General features: G+C 37.2%; 1 protein-coding gene across 1 annotated transcript in view; it reads right to left on the reverse strand.

Annotated features, from left to right (window-relative positions):
* The window catches only part of DOCK7 (dedicator of cytokinesis 7), a 217,678-nt gene that overhangs the window by 4,380 nt on the left and 194,160 nt on the right, over positions 1-19,138 (reverse strand). The window contains exons 42-47 of the mRNA XM_044914530.1: positions 19,035-19,049; positions 11,466-11,591; positions 9,636-9,725; positions 9,272-9,508; positions 8,779-8,922; positions 7,022-7,128 (exon numbers count right to left, since the gene is read on the reverse strand). Of these exons, the coding sequence (XP_044770465.1) occupies positions 7,022-7,128; positions 8,779-8,922; positions 9,272-9,508; positions 9,636-9,725; positions 11,466-11,591; positions 19,035-19,049 (719 nt within the window). The remainder of the gene's footprint in view (positions 1-7,021; positions 7,129-8,778; positions 8,923-9,271; positions 9,509-9,635; positions 9,726-11,465; positions 11,592-19,034; positions 19,050-19,138) is intronic.

Consider the following 19,138-nt stretch of genomic DNA (forward strand, 5'->3'; position numbering starts at 1 on the left):
TATGACCTCAGTGAAAAAGTTAATTTAAGATACAAAAAGCAGCAGTCATAAAGACAAGACTGAATCCTTCGCTGTGCAGAAGCATTTGATTTTAATGTGTTCCCGCTAGTTTATTTCCCTTGCTTTTAGGAGACATATCTAGAAAAATGCTGCTATGATTGATGTCAAAGAAATTACTGTCTGTACTCTTCTAGGATTTTTATGGTTTTGGGTCTCACATTTAAGTCTTTAATCCATTTTGAGTTTATTTTTGTGTGTGGTGAAAGACAGTGGTCCCATTTCATTCTTTTGCATATAGCTGTTGGGTGTTCCCAATGCCATTTGTTGAAGAGACTTTTTTCCATGGCATATTCTTTCCTCCTTTATTGAAGACAAATTGACCATATAATTGTGGAATTACTTCTGGGTCTTCTACTCTGTTCCACTGATCTATGTGTTTACTTTTGTGCTAGTCCCATACTGCTCTGATTACTACAGCATTGTAATATAGCTTAAGTCTGGAATTGTGATACCTCCAGTTTTTTGTTCTTTTTTTTCAAGATTGCTTTGGCTATTTGGGGTCTTTTGTTGTTCCATACAAATTTTAGGATTATTTGTTCTAGTTCTGTGAAAAATGCTGTTGGTGGGTTGGAAAAGTGAGCAACTCTTGATCTCGAGGTCATGAGTTCAAGGCCCATAATGGGTGCAGAGATTACTTAAATAAAACTTAAAAAAAAAGTGCTGTCCGTATTTTGACAGAGATTGCATTAAATCTGTAAAATGCTTTGGGTAGCAATTTTTGTGTGTGTGTGCTTCCATGACCATTTCATCTTTCCATTTCTTTGTGTCATCTTCAATTTCTTTCACTGATGTTTTATAGTTTTCAGAGTATAGGTCTTTCACCTCTTCGGTTTATTCCGAAGTATTTTATTATTTTTGGTGCAACTGTAAATGGGATTGCTTTCTTAATTTCTCTTTCTGCTGCTTCATTATTAATGTATAAAAATGCAAGAGAGTTCTGTACATTGGGCGCCTGGGTGGCTCAGTTGGTTAAGCGACTGCCTTCGGCTCAGGTCATGATCCTGGAGTCCCGGGACCGAGTCCCGCATCGCGCTCCCTGCTCGGCAGGGAGTCTGCTTCTCCCTCTGACCCTCCTCCCTCTCCTGCTCTCTGTCTCTCATTCTCTCTGTCTCAAATAAATAAATAAAATCTTTAAAAAAAAAAAAAAGAGAGAGTTCTGTACATTGATTCTGTACCCTGAAACTTCACTGAATTCGTTTACTGGTTCTAGTAGTTTTTTTGGTGGAATTGTTAGGGTTTTCTATATATAGTATCATGTCCTCTACAAATAAAGTTTTACTTCTTCCTTATCAATTTATTATGTTGAGGTATGTTTGTTCCCTCTAGACCTACTTTGTTGAGGGTTTTTATCATGAATGGATGTTGTACTTTGTCAAATACTTCTGCACCTACTGAAATGATCCTATAGTTTTTATCCTCTCTCATCAATGTGATGTATCATGTTGTCTGATTTGAGAATGCTAAACCACCCTTGCATCCCGGGAATAAATCCCACGTGATTGTGGTGAATGATTTTTTTTTTTTAAACGTTATTGTTGGATTCGGTTTGCTAGTATTTTGTTGAGGATTTTTGCATCTATGTTCATAAGAGATACTGGCCTGTGGTTCTCTTTTTTTGTGGTGTCTTTATCTGGTTTTAGTATCAGGATGATACTGGCCTCATTAAATGATTTTGGAAGTTTTCCTTCCTCTTCTATTTTTTGGAGTAGTTTGAGAAGAAGAGGCATTGACTCTTTAAGTATTTGGTAGAATTCACCTGTGAAGCCATCCGGTCCTGGACTTTAATTTGTTGGGAGGTTTTTTTTTTTTTTTTTTAATGGATTCAATTTCATTGCTGGTAATCAGTCTGTTCAAATTTTCTATTTCTTCCTGCTTCAATTTTGGTAGGCTGTTATATTTCTAGGAATTTATCCATTTCTTCTAAGCTTTCAAGTTTGTTGGCACACAATTTATCATAATAGTCTCTTGTAATTGTTTATATTTCTGTGGTGTTGGTTATTTGTCCTCTTCATTTATGATTTTGCTTATTTGAGTCCTCTCCCTCTTTTTTCTTTTTGTTGAGTTTGGGTGAAAGTTTATCAATTCTGATCTTTTCAAAGAATTAGCTCCTTGGTTTTTTGTGTGTGTGTGTGTTTAAGATTTTATTTATTTATTTGAGAGAGAGATCACAGAGGGAGAGGGAGAAGCAGACTCCCTGCTGAGCAGGGAGCCCGATGTGGGACTCGATCCCAGGAATCTGGGATCATGACCTGAGCCACAGGCAGACGCTTAACCGACTGAGCCACCCAGGCGCCCGAATTAGCTCCTGGTTTTATTGATCTATTGTTTATTCTAGTTTCCGTATCATTTACCTCTGCTCTAATCTTTGTTATTTCCTTTCTTTTTGCCGGTTTTGGGTTTTTTCTTTTTGTAGCTCCTTTATGTGTAACAGGTTACACACTTTGGGGAAAAAAGTGGCATTATCTGGTTGAAGTTGAACCTACGAACCAACACTACTCTTAGGTATGTAACTCCTGGAAAATCTCTTGTCAATTCAGAAATAGAGGGATATTTGAATAGTACTCTTTGTAACTATTTTGTTTTGTAAAAACAAAAACACAGGAAACCACCAAATATCCACCAACAGAAAATGAATAAATCATGGCATATTCATACAACATAATATATAAAAATAAAGCAACATTATAGGTATATCTCACAAACACTGAAAACAGCAAGTCACAATTATATTCACTGTTCATTTATATAAAAAACATGTGAAACAAAGTAGTGTATTATTAAGGGATACACTCATTTATGATAAAATGATAAAGACAATAAAGGAAATAATATGAAATTCATGATAGTGGTTACCTCTAAAGGAAAGGAGAGATGCTATCAGAGAAGAACATGAGGAGGGGATCTCAAAGCAATGAGAATGCTATTTCTTAAGCAGGGTGGGTAGGTACATGATTCTTTTCTCCCTGTTCTTTAATAGCAAATGTTATAAATGCTATATTGAATCTATTCAAGATTTAATGAAAGCAAATTTTAAAAGATAAACCCCAAAATATCAAAAGTAAACACATGCAAAGCTATTAATTATTTTAGGAATAAATGATTAACAAATGAATAGCAAACTAAAGTACCATTTAAACTGATTAACAACAAACATCCTACCTAAATGGCATTACTAAAGCAAGGTGTACTGAGAGTAGTACACTTGCATACTTGGCACTGTTAATACTTAGAAACTTTTTGGAATGCACGATATATTAAGGGCCAATAAAAATATTCACGTACTTCGGCTCAGTCATTTCATGATTCAAATGTTAACAAAAGAAAAAAAGAGGCACAGCCACTGTGGAAAATAGTACAGAGGCTCCTCAAAAAATTAAAAACAGAAATACCATATGATCTAGTAATTCCACTAGTGGGTATTTACTTAAAGAAAATGAAAACATTAATTATAAAGGACACATGCATCCCTATGTTTACTGCAGCATTATTTACATTAGCCAAGATACGGAAGCAACCTAAGTGTCCACTGATAGATGAGTAGATAAAGAAGATGTGAGACACACACACACACACACACACACACACACACACACACACTGGAATATAACACAGCCATAAAGGGAAGACATCTTGCCATTTGTGACAACATGAATGGACCTAGAGGGTATGATGCTAGGTGAAGTAAGTCAGACTGAGAAAGACAAATACCATATGATTTCACTTATATGTGGAATCTAAAAAACAAATGAACAAACAAAAAGCAGAATCAGACCTATAAATACAGAGAACTAATGGTTGCCAGAGAGAAGTGCAGTAGGGAGATGGGCAGAAAAGGTAAAGGGGACTGGGCGACACAGGTTTCCAGTTCTGCAATGAATCGGTCACAGGCATACAAGGCACAGCACAGGGAATGCAGTCAACGGTACTGTAACAGTGTATGATGACAGACAGTAGCTATACTTGTGGTGAGCACAGCGTAAGACACAGGGAAGGTGAAGCACTATGCTGCACACCGGAAACTGACGTAGCACTGCTGTGCCAACGACACTAAAAACAAAACAAAACAAAACACACTTGAAAAAAAAAAAAGATCCAATGCACTGGTGAACACACCACACGTAAATTCAACTTAAATTCAAATAGGGGCGCCTGGGTGGCTCAGTCGTTAAGCGTCTGCCTTCAGCTCAGGTCATGATCCCAGGGTCCTGGAATGGAGCCCCATGCCGGGCTCCCCACTCAGCAGGGAGTCTGCTTCTCCCTTTCCCTCTGCCCCTACCCCCTGCTCATGCTCTCTCTCTCTCTCTCAAATAAATAAAATCTTAAAAAAAAAAAAAAGAACGGGGCGCCTGGGTGGCTCAGTCGTTAAGCGTCTGCCTTCGGCTCAGGTCATGATCCCAGGGTCCTGGGATTGAACCCCGCATCGGGCTCCCTGCTCTGCGGGAGGCCTGCTTCTCCCTCTCCCACTCCCCCTGCTTGTGTTCCCTCTCTCGCTGTCTCTCCCTCTGTCAAATAAATAAATAAAATCTTTAAAAAAAACCCAACAAACTTAAATTCAAATATTTAATGAAATAATATAATCATTAGAAAGCTTTAGCTTTAATTGAAAAATAAAAAGATTATAGGTATACTGTGAGTTTTATAAATATATATGCATACTGATATAAAAAAAGGTAACACAAAATAAAAAAGATAGCATGACCAACAAAATAATAAATAATAAAAAAGGCTGTAACTTTCTTGATAAGGTTTATGTTATGGAGTGGGGTTTTTTTTTTTTTTTCTTTTTGTCATTTAAGAAAACCTTCTCTACAGTTGGTGGTAATACTTAGAGACCAGCAGACTACAGAAATTGATCACCTTATCATCAATATACACAAGGAGGAGGACATGTGACTTAAAATGTAGTCAAAACAACAGCAGGGAAAGAAGTAACCGTCTATACTTAAATGTCTATGACCTAAAGAAGTATGTGTTGTTCCAAGATCATCTGGCACACAAAGATAGCAGGGTGTTTTGGTTGTTATCTGAAACTTCCCTAATAATAAAATTAATGCTAGGAATCAGTCAATGCTACAAGTATAAAGTAGATTTTTTTATTTTACTAACACAGTTCATCCACTCCATACACTAGAAGCTATGTTTCCTGTTGTCTCCTAAAACCAAACTTAGAAGGTGGTCTGGCACAATAATCAGATTCTGGAATCTCAGATTTCCGATGAAGCTTTCTGAAGCCTTTTTAAAAGACAGTCACCATGTTCAGGCAGGAGAAATTGATAGGAATTCATGATAGCTATTGCAGTGAGAACGGGGGAAATTCCATCTTAAAATACTTGAACATGTTAGCATTCCTCGTAATTTTCCGATGACAAAACTGATGTGAAATTATTTCTACCCCTGATAAAGTTGGTTCAGTATATGACTTGATAAGAGAAACCATAAACGGGAGTCAAAGACTGGGTTCTAATGCCGCTTTGTTAGGTGACCATCATGTCATTTACTGAATGGTACACAAGGCTCTCTTACGATCCATTCCCAGTCGACTTACCCAGTATTTGACTGCTTGTCTTTACAGAGTCCATAGTTCCAGCTTCATTAAACTATTCACTTTTCTCAGAACAGTCTCTGAACTTTGCGCATGCTGGGTTTTTTTCCCTTTTCTATTTAGTATGCCCTGCTCCTCGTTTCTGCCTGAAAAACTAATATCCATCCTTCAAGTCCATATCAAATGTCGACTTCTGTGGGAAATCTTCCCTGGCATCACCATGTAAAATTAATCATTCCCTCTATTGTCAAGCTTACAGTGTTGGTAAAGCAGGAATCAGTCTCAAGTTGATAAATGACTTTTTTCCTATTGTTTCAAAATTTAGTATTTGCCCAACACCTATTTATTTTGTGCCAAGTATTATCTGTGCAGAAAAGAGTTAACTGCAGGCCTGAGACTGCTACCCTTTTCAAAGGCCTATTTCCAAGGCTGGCCCTTGGTTAGCAGCTGGGAATTTGGATTTCGGGAGGTAATCATTCCCAGAAGATAAGAGTGGCTCACTGTGCCTACGCTATTTATACAAACGTTATGGCTTATGCTGAACACCTGCTTTCAGAATTCTGGTACCTGCCAGGAAGAAGGGGCCTATAGGAACAGCCCTCAACAACAATCTTGGCCCGGAGTCTCTATTCAGTAGCTTCCGGATAGACAACATTTCACACACGCTATCCCAGCTCATCCCAGCTCACGGCTGGAGGAGTCAGGAGCGCCTGTGTGAACCCCCTGAGAGAGGATTCTAGAGTCTATACCTGGATCCCCCCAGATTTCACGCACAGTGCCTTTTCCCTTTGAGGGTTTTTACTTTGTCCCTTTCCACAGAAATCAATCACAGCCGTGACTACAACTATATGCGGAGTCCTGTGAGTCCTCCTAGCAAATCATTAAAACTGGGGGTGGCCCTGGGGACCCTGAGACACCCATATATTATTTCATCTAACTTGCACAACCTCCCTGTGGGAAGTAGATTATTATTATCATCCTTATTTAATAGATTAGAAAATGATCACAGAGATTAAATGACCTGGAATAGGACACACAGTGACAAAGACAAGATTTGAACACAAATTTTCTGCTTCCAAGTTTGTTGCTTGTATGTTTCCTGAGGGAAGGGAAGCAAAGACTTTCACACTGAAGGTTCACAATAAATAACAACTCTCAGGTTAAACAGCTAACTAGTCTAATAATAGTTCCATGTTAAAAAAATGTTGAGTCTAGGCTTTTCTAATCTTTAAAAATATGGCAATATAGAGTATTAGAGGTGGGGGGGTATGTATACACCCTGAAGGAATAGTAAGTTATACACAAACTGTTCCTCTTTGTGAGCCACTTCCTAGATTTTCTCTTTTCAAGAGTCCCTTAAGACCCTTACACCATTCTGTGGTTTGGACATTCTCAATTTACACAGGAAGCCTTGAGTACCTTTTAGTAAAATCTTTGAAGCACAGTCGTAGTTTATTATGATGTCTGAAGAGCTTTGGGTCACTGGGTATTTCAGACAGAAAAACCTGGGCAACTTCCAAAGGCCCCTGTAAAATAAGAAAATAAAACAAGTGTGTTTTTGTTTTCTCTAAAATCAGAGGTATAATTTACCCAAATGATTTTTTCTTAGCACTAAGATGGCTGCATTTAAGCATAATGCAGATATGTCTATGTCTATATTAAAACTTCAGGGCACTTGGGTGGCTCAGTCAGTTCACGTCTGACTCTTGATTTCCGCTCTGGTCATGATCTCAGAATCCCGTGTCCGGCTGTGGGCTCAGCAGGGAGTCTGCTTGAGATTTTCTCTCTCTCTCTCTCTCTCCCTCTGCCTCTCCTCACCCTTGAGTGTACTCTCTCTCCCTCTAAAATAAATACACCCATCTTTAAAAACAAAACCAAAATACCAAAAAACCTTCTCACAGACAGATTCTGGCCATATTATTTTTAGCTTCTCCTAATGCCAAATCTATATGCTTAGGTACTGTAATTAAATTGCTGAGTATTTTTCAAAGAAAAGTAGTAGGAGTTCAAGGATTGACTATTATATTTATCAATACATTTTGCCTTGTACTTTTTACATTCCTTAATTTACCCTGGATGCAAACAGTTGTCAAGCCACTGGTTATTAGGATACTTGATTCTGCTAAAATAGCTTCCCTCAGTATTCCAAATGTGTTCTAACACTGCAAGTTAAAGACGATCCCTTGTGAGTGTTGTATCATTTAGAAGTAAAACCCCCAAATCATGTATGTTTTTAGGGGTAAAAGTGTTAAAAAACATTTATTTCGCTTTGGTACGGCACTTCTTGGCTTTGCTTCTTTAACCTAAAATATAGGTAAGATATATAATATGAATTCTTACTTGAAGCCTTTCTGGATTTTCCCTTACCCTGGAATATTCCCTAATCATCACCAAGAGAATCTGAATGAACCCATTACAAGGAGATAAACGGGGATGGCTTCTAATCTGCACACGACAAAGCACCAAACAATAATATCTTATGTACATATATTATTAAAATTTTCAGAGTGATTCCACATATTTCCTCCTCATGACTCAATGGGAAGGAGATCTGGAGAAGGTAACATCAGGGAATATCTAAGGAAGTAGGCATCCACATGTACGAAGAGAGTTCTGAAAACAAGACCTTTTTAGATCACGTTCTTTCAGCACGAGGTTTTTGTTTTTTAAAGATTTTGTTTATTTTTTGACAGAGAGAGAGAGAGACAGAGAGAGAGGGAACGCAAGCAGGGGGAGTGGGAGAGGGAGAAGCAGGCTTCCCGCTGAGCAGGGAGCCCGATGCGGGGCTCAATCCCAGGACCCTGGGATCATGACCTGAGCCGAAGGCAGACGCCTAATGACTGAGCCACCCAGGTGCCCCTCAGTACGAGGTTTTAAAGGAAGGGCCATTTTAAGTGAATCAGTTCCTTCTTAATAGAATGTTTAAGAACAACAGGTAGAAAAATACAGGCAGTACAGAGGGCAGGCGTGAAAACCTTAATAACTGCGATTATACTAAAAAGATTTTTTTTTCAGTCTATTTTCATTTATACTTCGTGTCTTTTGCAAACCACTTCTAACCCACCTATCTTTTTCCACTTGATCAGACACTCGTGGCCTTTGTGAAACATAATCAGGAAATCCTTCCCAATTCCACTTACGACTGCCATCACAGAGTACCAGCAAAAAGCACTAACCTGATTCACTGTTGTGCCTACAGACCCCTGGAGAACCATCTGAAGCATTTTGGGGTCTGCTGGATCCTGATGTGTTGCAAATGCCAACTCCTGGGTCTTTTTCTGCATGTCTTCAATAGCAACTTCAATTGGAGTTAAGATGATCTGGGTGAAATAACATCTAGTAGGTCAGTGTACTGATCGAACACTATTCAATGAGCTTGATATATAATCATTTTTTTAAAAAGTGGAGACCAACTATAAAACTGTTTTCTAATAATAGAATTCCAAACTTTGGATCCCTAAATTGGGGAGGGGGGGGAGCCAGCCTTTTAAAGCATAAGCTGAGGGTAAACTAGGGATTTAGAAAAGAAGCCAAAGTTAATGACTCAAAAATGGGTAAAGTTCTAGGATGCTGCCACGTGAGGGGCGGTACGTAACCCTACAGCCACACTGTTCTCACACGGCTCCAGTGTCTCTGTTTCACAAATCCTATTCCCGTTTGTGGACTTACCTCCTCTTTGTGAGTGACATTGACCCTTGTCTTAATATAAGGAAAGGCATGAGAAGTAGTCAGAATGGTCTTCCGTTTGAACTGTTCATGAAGTTCCCCATGGGCACGGCCGTCCAAAGTGAAAGGCGTACAGTACATGAAACGGCGAAGATTATAGTTTTTGTCAAAATAGGTGATTCTGTCCTTCATCTCGTATGTGTCAAAGTACGGTTCCACATAGGTTATCTGAATATATGCCTGGGGATTAAAAAAAAAAAAAAAAAGGCCTTCATTTTCTCACTGTTAAATCATCATTTAGTCCTCCTCCCACAAAATCATGGTCTCAGAGCTACACCTGTGTGGCATTCGGTCTCACCCACCATACCTTGTTAGGATCTAATTTACACTTGTCTACAGGATTAGAGTCCTTGATTACTTCAACCACATCCTCTCCAAATCTTTCTCCATAAAATCCCTACAATAAAAGAAAAAGAAACCTTTTACATGAACTTAACATTAGTGGAGAACAGAGAAGGCCTCTGAGGGAGACTTCTGAGCAAAATTAGGCCATTTAGTGAGTTCTTGCACAACCATCTGAGTAATTACAAAATAATTATTTAGGTTCACAAAAATTATATTAGCCTATTTATTTGATATTATTTATATCTACTCACTTTAATACAAAATAGAAGAACAATTTTCTACAATAAAAGTACAGGATTCCATAAGGGATCCTCAAGAAAAATAAAAAGGGAACAGAAAGCAGAACCAAAGAAACAAGGTATCTTTGATGTATAGGACCTTACTTTTATTGAGATTGATGTGGCCTGATTTCTTGCAGACATGGGTCAATGAACCAACATTCATTTTTATGAATGATTTAATATTCCAGAGTTTTCAAATAAAAGCGTTGATCTGCTGAAAGTTTCATACTGGTTTAGATTTTGAAAAGGCAACCCAGTCAAGAATGTAGTGACTTTCCCATATAACATGAAGGAGCAGCACGGGCAACAGATGGAGCTTATTCCATAGGAAAAATTACATCTGAATCTTCAAAGGAGAACCCCTACTCTTCCCTCAAAGATAATTTTTATGATTGAGTAAATTTGGAAAATACTGTCTCAATATTTCCCAAGACTTACTTAGCTCTTGAAAAATAAAAAGTCACACTTTAAGCCAATTTATGGAAGGTGAGCCCAGGGAAGTCACCAGTAAGAATACAACATTCAAGAAATTAATAGGAGCTGAGAATTAAAACAAGCCCAGAACACTGCTTCTCAAACTCTTATGTAAATACAAGTCACCCAGGGATCTTGTTAAAATGGAGATTTTAATTTAGAATATCTGGGGTAGGTAGGGTCTGAGATTCTACATTTTAATCTCCTAGATGAGGCCAGTGCTTCTGGTCCATGGGCTGCATTTTGAGTAAAAAAAAAATAGAGAGACGTTGGAAAGACTAACTATAGCAGAAAAGATTGGTAAACCTCATAAATATGAAAATTAGTCATTCATGGTGAAAATGAAGAAGTTTTAAAGGTTAAGGGGTTCTAAGAAGTGTTTTCAGGGTATGATTTCAGGCTTTTAATTTCTAAAGGATTCTCACTGGGAATCAGGCCAAAGAGATAATGCACTTGGGTCAGAAATTTCTTGGGGTTCCAGTTCCATCATCAGTTGCTACTTAACTCCTTATGCCTTTTACTGCAAAATGTAGATAATACTATACATTTCTCTGTAAATCACAGTAATTCTGAAGGTTGTAGTGGTTTCTAAAATATGTGTGAAAGGGGCACCTGGGTGGCTCAGTCATTAAGTGTCTGCCTTTGGCTCAGGTCATGGTCCCAGAGTCCTGGGATCGAGCCCCACATCGGGCTCCCTGCTCGGCGGGAAGCCTGCTTCTCCCTCTTCCACTCCTCCTGCTTGTGTTCCCTCTCTCGCTGTGTCTCTCTCTGTCAAATAAATAAAATCTTTAAAATAAAATAAAATATGTGTGAAAAAAGAGCCTCAAAAAAAAGTTTATATTATTTTACTGTTGCCATAGAAGATTTGAAGGATTTGAAAGATTATTACTGTAGCTATCAAAAAATCCTTAGTCTCTAAAGGAGTAGTTTATTTGGCAGGATCTGGCTTATTAAATGATTCGATCTGGATCTGAAAGTCAATTCATCATAGAGAATACAAATTAAAGATGACATTTATAAACTACCACAGCATTCACCTCCAATCTGTGAGAGATCTCTGCAAGCTTCGTTATTGCAGGCTCCTTGTAAACAAATTCCTGTTCATCCAAATCCCCGAACTTGGTTCCATAAAAACCAACACGAAAATAGGTGCCAAACATCCGCTTACCATCCTAGGCGTAGGAAAACAAAGAAACTTTAATACAAAGTTTTTTTTTGTTTTTCACATTATGTTTACATTGCTATAGCATAAAATTCTCAAAACACTGCAAAAAGATTTCATTCAAAATTACAAAATTTTATTGTTTCTCAAATGAAGGTAAAAACAAAGTAAATATTCTTTCTTTTTTGTTATTTCTAACAAATAACATTCTGCAATTAGGGCTTTTATCAAGTGACTGAATCACATATGTTTTATGTTTTTCAGAGTTTGTACCAAGTGACTACCTCACATTGGTCTATGTTTTTAAGTCCCTATACTTTGAGATAAATCATTTTCCTTATTGAAAGAAAAGATGCTTTGTATAACAAGAACTGTGTCTTAATTATTCTGAAATTATAGCATATCAAATAAAGTTAAATTTAAAAATAACATTAACATTTTTATTTAGCATTTGCCTTCATACAATCTTTATACATATTATCAATGAGGTCATAAAAGTTAGGACCCAAGTACATAGCACCCGGCATAGAGGACTCAGTAAATGGCAAGACCATGCAGAAGCCCTGAGGCAGACAATTTACAATGGGTGTCCCTCTCTCAATAAAAATACTTCTATGTGGAAGAGTAACAAAAGAGGAACAGAAAGGGAAAAGTGCATGAGAGATAAGAAAAAAATGTGACACGAGTTGGTTATTCTCAAGTCCCCAAACCACCCGCTGCATACATTAACCACACATTCCAGTACAAAGTACACTAAGACTATCTGAACTCTTACACAGCACATTTGAGCACAAATTCCTTCAATAAAGATAAAATATTTGGAAGCTTTCTATGTAATTCTTACAATTTATTTACAAGGATGTTTCAGAAGGGGGTGCCTGGGTGGTGCCTTTGGTTAAGCGTCTGATGCTTGGTTTCGGCTCAGGTCCCGATCTCAGGGTCATTAGATCGAGCCCCGTGTTGGGCCTGCTTAAGATTCTCGCTCTCCCCTGCCCCTACCTCCCCTCAAATAAATAAATAAATCTTTAAAAAAAACACCAAGATGTTTCCGAAGGATTTTGTGGTAGTGCCTATATACACAGTCTCACATAAGTATTTAAAAACCTCTGAATTCTCTTTAAGCCTAATCTGTCTTACACTTACTTTTCCTATATTGAGTTCTTACTGGAAAGGCTAAAGGATATGTAAAATAAGTCACAAATGAAACAGATAATTAAGCAAAACAGGAAACTCTGATCCTTAATTTACTAGTTTCATAATACCAAAAAAAAAAAAAAGTACTGTGACTAAAAATATCCCCATATTTCTATCCAGGAGAAATGAAGTTTTGAAGACAAAAATGTCTTTGAAGCTTAAAAAAAAAAAAACAAAAAACCTTGAGGTTTCTAATCTAAAAATTTTTTTCACAGTTATTTCAAAATTTAACACGTATAAAAATTAACTAAGTTCCTACAGCAAATGAAATCTCTCTAGAAAAAAAGGTATTCAATCAAAATTCTGATTAAAACCATCCATAAGCCAATGAAACAATATAATAGCAAATTTTGACATAATCAAGGAATGAAGGCACTGCATGGAAAATAAAAATGGCGTTTGAGAAAATTAATACCTTGTGATTATTATGTTTCAAAAATGTCATACACATATATACACATACATTTCTACTTTTAGAAACCACAAATAGTAAAATTTTGTTATTCTGGCCAAACTCCTCTCAGAGGTGTCCAACTTAAAATGCTATTCCACATCTTTAATATTGTGGCCTTTTAAATATTTGAAGACTGAGATTAGGACTTGTTTCCTTTAGCTAAACTTTCCAGTTCCCAATCATCTTTATATGATAGGAATTACTATCATCTTTGCATTTTATTAGTTTTTCAATGCCACCTTTCAAAGTGTGGCATCTCAGAAACAGACAGAATACTGCTGATATGATCTGATCAGTGCAGGGATCAGTGGGCTCACTGCCTCCCATAGGAACTTGAATTTTATTAATGCAGCTTATACCCAGTTACTAAGCACTTAAAGCTCTTTTTATTTACTTTCTTATACTGACATTCAGTTCAAGGAAAAAAAATATTGAGTGCTAATAATGTGTTAGACACTGTTCATCGTCAGTAATATGAAAATAAAAATGAGAAGATTTCGTTCCTCAAGAAAGTAAAGGATATACTCAAATAATTACAATACAAAGGGTTATGTGTTATAATAAAAAGTGGGATCAAGAAAGGAAAGATTAATCCTGCTGGACCCAGGTCACGGAAGAGGTGACACACAGAGTTCTACAAGTCAGAAGAACGGCTAACTGGATGTAGGAAGGAAGGAAAGACCATTTTAGCAGAGAGAGAAAGAAAGAAAAAAAAAAAGAAGGTAAAAGCCATGAAACAGAATGTGAGGGAAACCATTCATCCATTCACAGATTGACTGAGTGCCTACCATATATGTCAGCAAACTGTTCCAGGCATTTGTGATAAATCAGTGAACAAAAGAGGCCAAGAGCGTGGTCAGGGTAGGTCTAGAGGTGACATCTGAGCAAAGATGTGGAGGAGGTGGGAGAGTTATTCATGTGGATCTCTGGGGAGAGCACTGCAGGCAGAAGAGCGAGCCAGTGCACAGGTCCCAGGACAGAGCCTATCCAGTATGTTTGAAGAGCAGGAAGGAGGCCGGGGAATTGAAGGGGAGTGTGCAAGAGGCAGAATGGAGTAGGTCAGAGAGGTAACTCTGAGGAGTTACTGGAATTGAGAATGAATGTGTGTGCACTGGAATGGGGGAGGGAACAGAAGGAAGGCTAAGAGTTTGAGGAAATTTATTTTCAATTTACAAAAAGTTCTACAGTGTAAAACCACTGACTCTATCATGTTCATGAACCCATAATCATATAGCTTCTTCCTCAGCAAAAACATCACTTCATCTTGTTTCTTCTTCAGAGTTTTAGACCACAAGAGGACACTTGTTTTCTACTTTCCTATAACCTAGCTTCTATTTTTCCGGCATTACCTTTCCTTACTGTCATGAATTCTCTGAATTTCCTATCATTCCCACACTCCAATTTATTCTTCTGTTTACTGATTCTACCATCTCCTGGGTGATGCGACCACATCGCAGACAAGCAAACCCCACCTACTCCTCCCTCCACGTCTCTAATGGTTGAAATGTCTTATGACGAATGGACCGCAAATCTTTTCTCGTTTTCTTATCTTTAATGCAAGAACACTCTGTGGGGCTAGTTTTGTATCTCTACAATGACATCACTACTAAAACTTTTATCCACACCCAATTGTTTTCTGCTATGCTTCCTTCAAGGTTATTGATTTCCAGATAGGCACACCGGTATTTCATACAGTAGTAATCACCCTCCTCTTCTACTCAATCTATCCCTCTTATAGAACACAAACACTTTCATCAGTTTAGTTAGTAGTAGATGTCAACTTGGGAACATAACACCTCCTAGATTTCATTAGCCAAATTGTGTTAAGATTTCAAGTAGCAATAATGATGATGATGATGATGATGATGTTATAGTAACAACAATAAAAATAATAATCTCCAGGGCTCCTGGGTGGCTCAGTTGGTTAAGCGACTGCCTTCGGCTCAGGTCATGATCCTGGAGTCCCTGGATCGAGTCCCGCATCGGGCTCCTTGTTCGGCGGGAAGTCTGCTTCTCCCTCTGACCCTCCCCCCTCTCATGTACTTGCTCTCTCTCATTCTCTCTCGCAAATAAATAAATAAAATCTTTAAAAAAAATAAATAAAATAATAATCTCCAACATTTTTAAACTACTATGCGCTAGATGCTATTATCCCCTTTACACGAATTATTCTTATCACAACTATGAGATAGGTACCATTTTTTTTTGCCCTCATTTTATAGATGAGGAAAAGTAACTTGTCCAAGGTCACATGTTAATCAGTGGTGGGGCTGAGAGTTAAATACCAATATATTTGACACCTGAAGTCCAAGTTCTTAATTAAGCTATATAAATTCCCATACCCTATATACTGATATACAAACATTAGGACATAAGTATGATCTCTGAACCATCTTCCACTTCTGATGTTTTCCTTGAGAATTTTTGAGAATTTCCTTGAGTAAGTCTTTTGAGAATTAATGGGTACCTCCTACCCTATGCTTTGTCTTTTGCTGTATTACAACACTGTCCTCTCTACTCTAATATGATAAGCAGATTGGTGGTTCACCTATGGAATATATTCTTCTAAGATATAGCCTGTTACATTTCTTTTCAGAAGTTCAGTTTCAACCATTCCATGTCGTAGTCCAGGAAAAAGAAATCACACCTACCATCCTCTACACTGTGCATGTTTTCTGTCCAAATCTTTCCTTTTTCTGAAAAGTAGCATAAAGGGCAGAACACGTTCAGTGGTACTGCATCATCAGATGCTCAGTCATGGGTCTGTACCAATTATCAGAGAGTCACCAACTACCCAAAAAGTTGTCTCCTCCTGGAGATAAGAAGATTCTTCCCACCTATTATGTTTTCCTTAACTTTCTTTATATCTGACTTAACATTCCTGAGGTAAAGACTAGGCTTTTGGAATTTCTTTTTTCATTCCCTTCCTTCAGGGACTCCCCCCACCTCCATCATATCGCTGTTTCTAATTCTGCTCTACCTTTACTTGCTTAGATGAGTTAATTTAACTCACTTAGCTTTAGCATGGATTAAAGCATTAAAAATTCAACAGAAACCACTGCACCGAAACTATGGCCAGTATTTCCGAGCACAGAAACTGTCTCATAGTCATGTCCATCCAGCCCAATGACAAGAGTTAAGATATAGCCCTTTTGCATGTTTCAATCTCAAAAGTTAGGGTACCCCACTTTTCTTTAGCGGTCCAGCAGAAAGAGTTTAGCTTCACAAAGCTAATAAGCCCTTCTCTAGCCTTTCTGGAGACGATAAAATATACCTAATACGGTAGTGATATTCCCTTTGAAGAAATATGTTGTAATCTTTTAAGAAAAAAAAAGAAAGGAGAAAGTGTCACATGACTATTACCAATGTTTGGGGATTGATTATTCTGAAAAATCCAAACTCGCATTAATCTATTTCTGAAACTGATCACTGTTGGGTACATGGATAAATGCTTCTTTTAAAAATGAAACACACACACGCAAAAAATGAAATCAGTATAAAAATTTCCATACAGAAATTCAGTATTTCTCTTTTCCTAAAAATTTTTTTAAAATGCAATCGTAAGAAAGAAATGATTAAAACACACTTTATTTCCTACTATTGCCAGAAAAAGAAATGGGCTTGGGAAAAGAGAAAATAAAGGTGAACACTAAATAGCCATTAAGGTACTGAGAGTGAAAGAGCAGGGAACAGCCACCATGGTTTGTGACGGGTTCCTGATTGATTCCTTTGCATGGTAAATACTTGACCAAATTGCTAAGTGTCAAGTTTTAGAGTTATCTTTTACACACACACACACACACACACCCCTCAAAAGCTTTGCCAACTCCAATTATTTGTACCAAATCAAAGAGCATAATGAAAAATGAAACACACTGCCCAGAGGGCTTTCCTGTAAGTCAGGTAGTGAGTTATCCATTCAAAGAGCCTTTCTACACAATGGATAAGTTATCCTTACTGGATATTAAACCAGTGAGTTCTCTGAGAATACTAGGATATTAGCTAGGAAACACAGCTTTTAGAAAAAAAAACAAAATTACTGAAGTTTTCACAGAGTCAAAAAGAAAAATATTCACAAGATAGGAACTTACCACAATAGACAATAGTAAAAGTAGGGAGTAGGGTCAGCAACCAGGGGCAAGAGAGAAGAGAAAACAGAAAGCATTTTAATTAGGGAAATTTCAAAACAAATAAGCAGCAAATGGTGGCAAACACATTTTTAAAATGCAAGCATCCATTTAAGTTTTACAAGGGAAAAGCAAAAAACAAACGTGCAACAATTTTAGAAGCTACAAAGCTAAAAGTCCAGTGAAAGGTAGTGACAAGAATATAAACAGAAAAATAAAGTCTGCACGACTTTTATCATGCAATAAACATGATGACAGAATGATATTAATGTCATAACCAGTGAAAATTATACCTTTCAGGGGTCGATTTAGCATCAAGCCGACTAGTAATAAACTGCTCAGAGGTTTCAATATATCTTCTTTCATGCCTACTTTTCAGCTAATTTCATTTCATGTGAGGAAATCCATAAGGAACTTTACCATTCCTAGATTAACCATGGCAAGTCTCTTTCTGTTATCTCCTAACTGAGCCACAAAAATGAGGAATTATATATTAGATATTAATGAGGTCATACACATTGAATCTGGAGAATTAAGGTAGATATGCAAGTACTGGCTTCAACTGAAGAAAAGCAGAAAGTAGGGACTAATTCAGGAATGGAGGAAACACAGTAGTAACATTCATTCCTAAGGTTTTCTATCTGGGTCCCCAAATAAGGACCGCAGTGCAAAACCAGAGAAAGCGTAAGCTGTTGAGCCAACGTGAATGTGACCTCAAAGTGAGAGGCAAAGCAGACAACTTTACAAATACACCTCGCTTAAAATAAACCTGATTTAGTAATACCCTGGCTTCACCTCATCAAAATAAATTAGGGCACATTTTCCAGAACTCTTTTCTTTATAGAAAGATTTAAAACAATAGCAATCAAATCTTTCTGGCTTTTTTCAGGTAAAATTCGATTCATACATTACTCTTCACAAGCCTACCTCCTACATAAAAGGAAGCATATGTAGTCTTCCACACAAATTATCAAACTGTCAAGTAGAGGAGGTCAAAGTAAATTTCATGTTCTCCCACTCTCTTTATCCCTCCCACCAACAAAATTTAAATGACAAAGTGAATTTCTTCCCTCAGTAGTGCTCATACTCAAGGTGAAGTGACTCAAGATCAAATCAACACATTATTTCATCAATTCTGAGACGCACATTTTTTTGGCCCACATTTTAATATCCCTGATGTTGTGATTTAATACGTTTCCTTTTCTTTCTTAAAGGCATATAAAATAATGGTATGTCTTACAATTGATGGCGTCTTTGATCAGATGAAATATTGTATTTTCTATACACCTCTGAGCAATAACACATAAATCGACCTCTGTAAAATGAGGTGAAACAATATGGTTAAAAAAAGAAATCTGTGTGTAAATGTTGATGAAAGAAAATGCTTCAAAGGATAAAAACAAACTAAAGTGACGACAAAGTGGCTCATTTACCAAAGAATCTCATTAGTACAACATATGAATTTCCATGCACTGCCTACAACCTCTTAATAATAAATTGCTTAAAATAACTTAAGAGTATTTTAACAAAATTTCTTTGGTTAATGAATTCAGTTGATAGCAGATAGCAACAGAATGCCCACAGCTAGCACATGTGGGCAAAGCATTGGCATAAGAAATCTCGTCAAATCAATCTATTAGTGTCTTTAACTAACTAAAACATTACCTACCTCCCAGCCAGTACTCTGTATAATAAAAAGTAAAAAAGGGCAAGTCATAAAAAAAAAAAAAAAAAAAAACTGTTTTAAAAGAAAAAAAAAAAGGCCAAAGGAAC

The sequence above is a fragment of the Neomonachus schauinslandi genome, chromosome 4 (genome assembly GCF_002201575.2).
Source record: "Neomonachus schauinslandi chromosome 4, ASM220157v2, whole genome shotgun sequence".
NCBI lineage: Eukaryota > Metazoa > Chordata > Mammalia > Carnivora > Phocidae > Neomonachus > Neomonachus schauinslandi.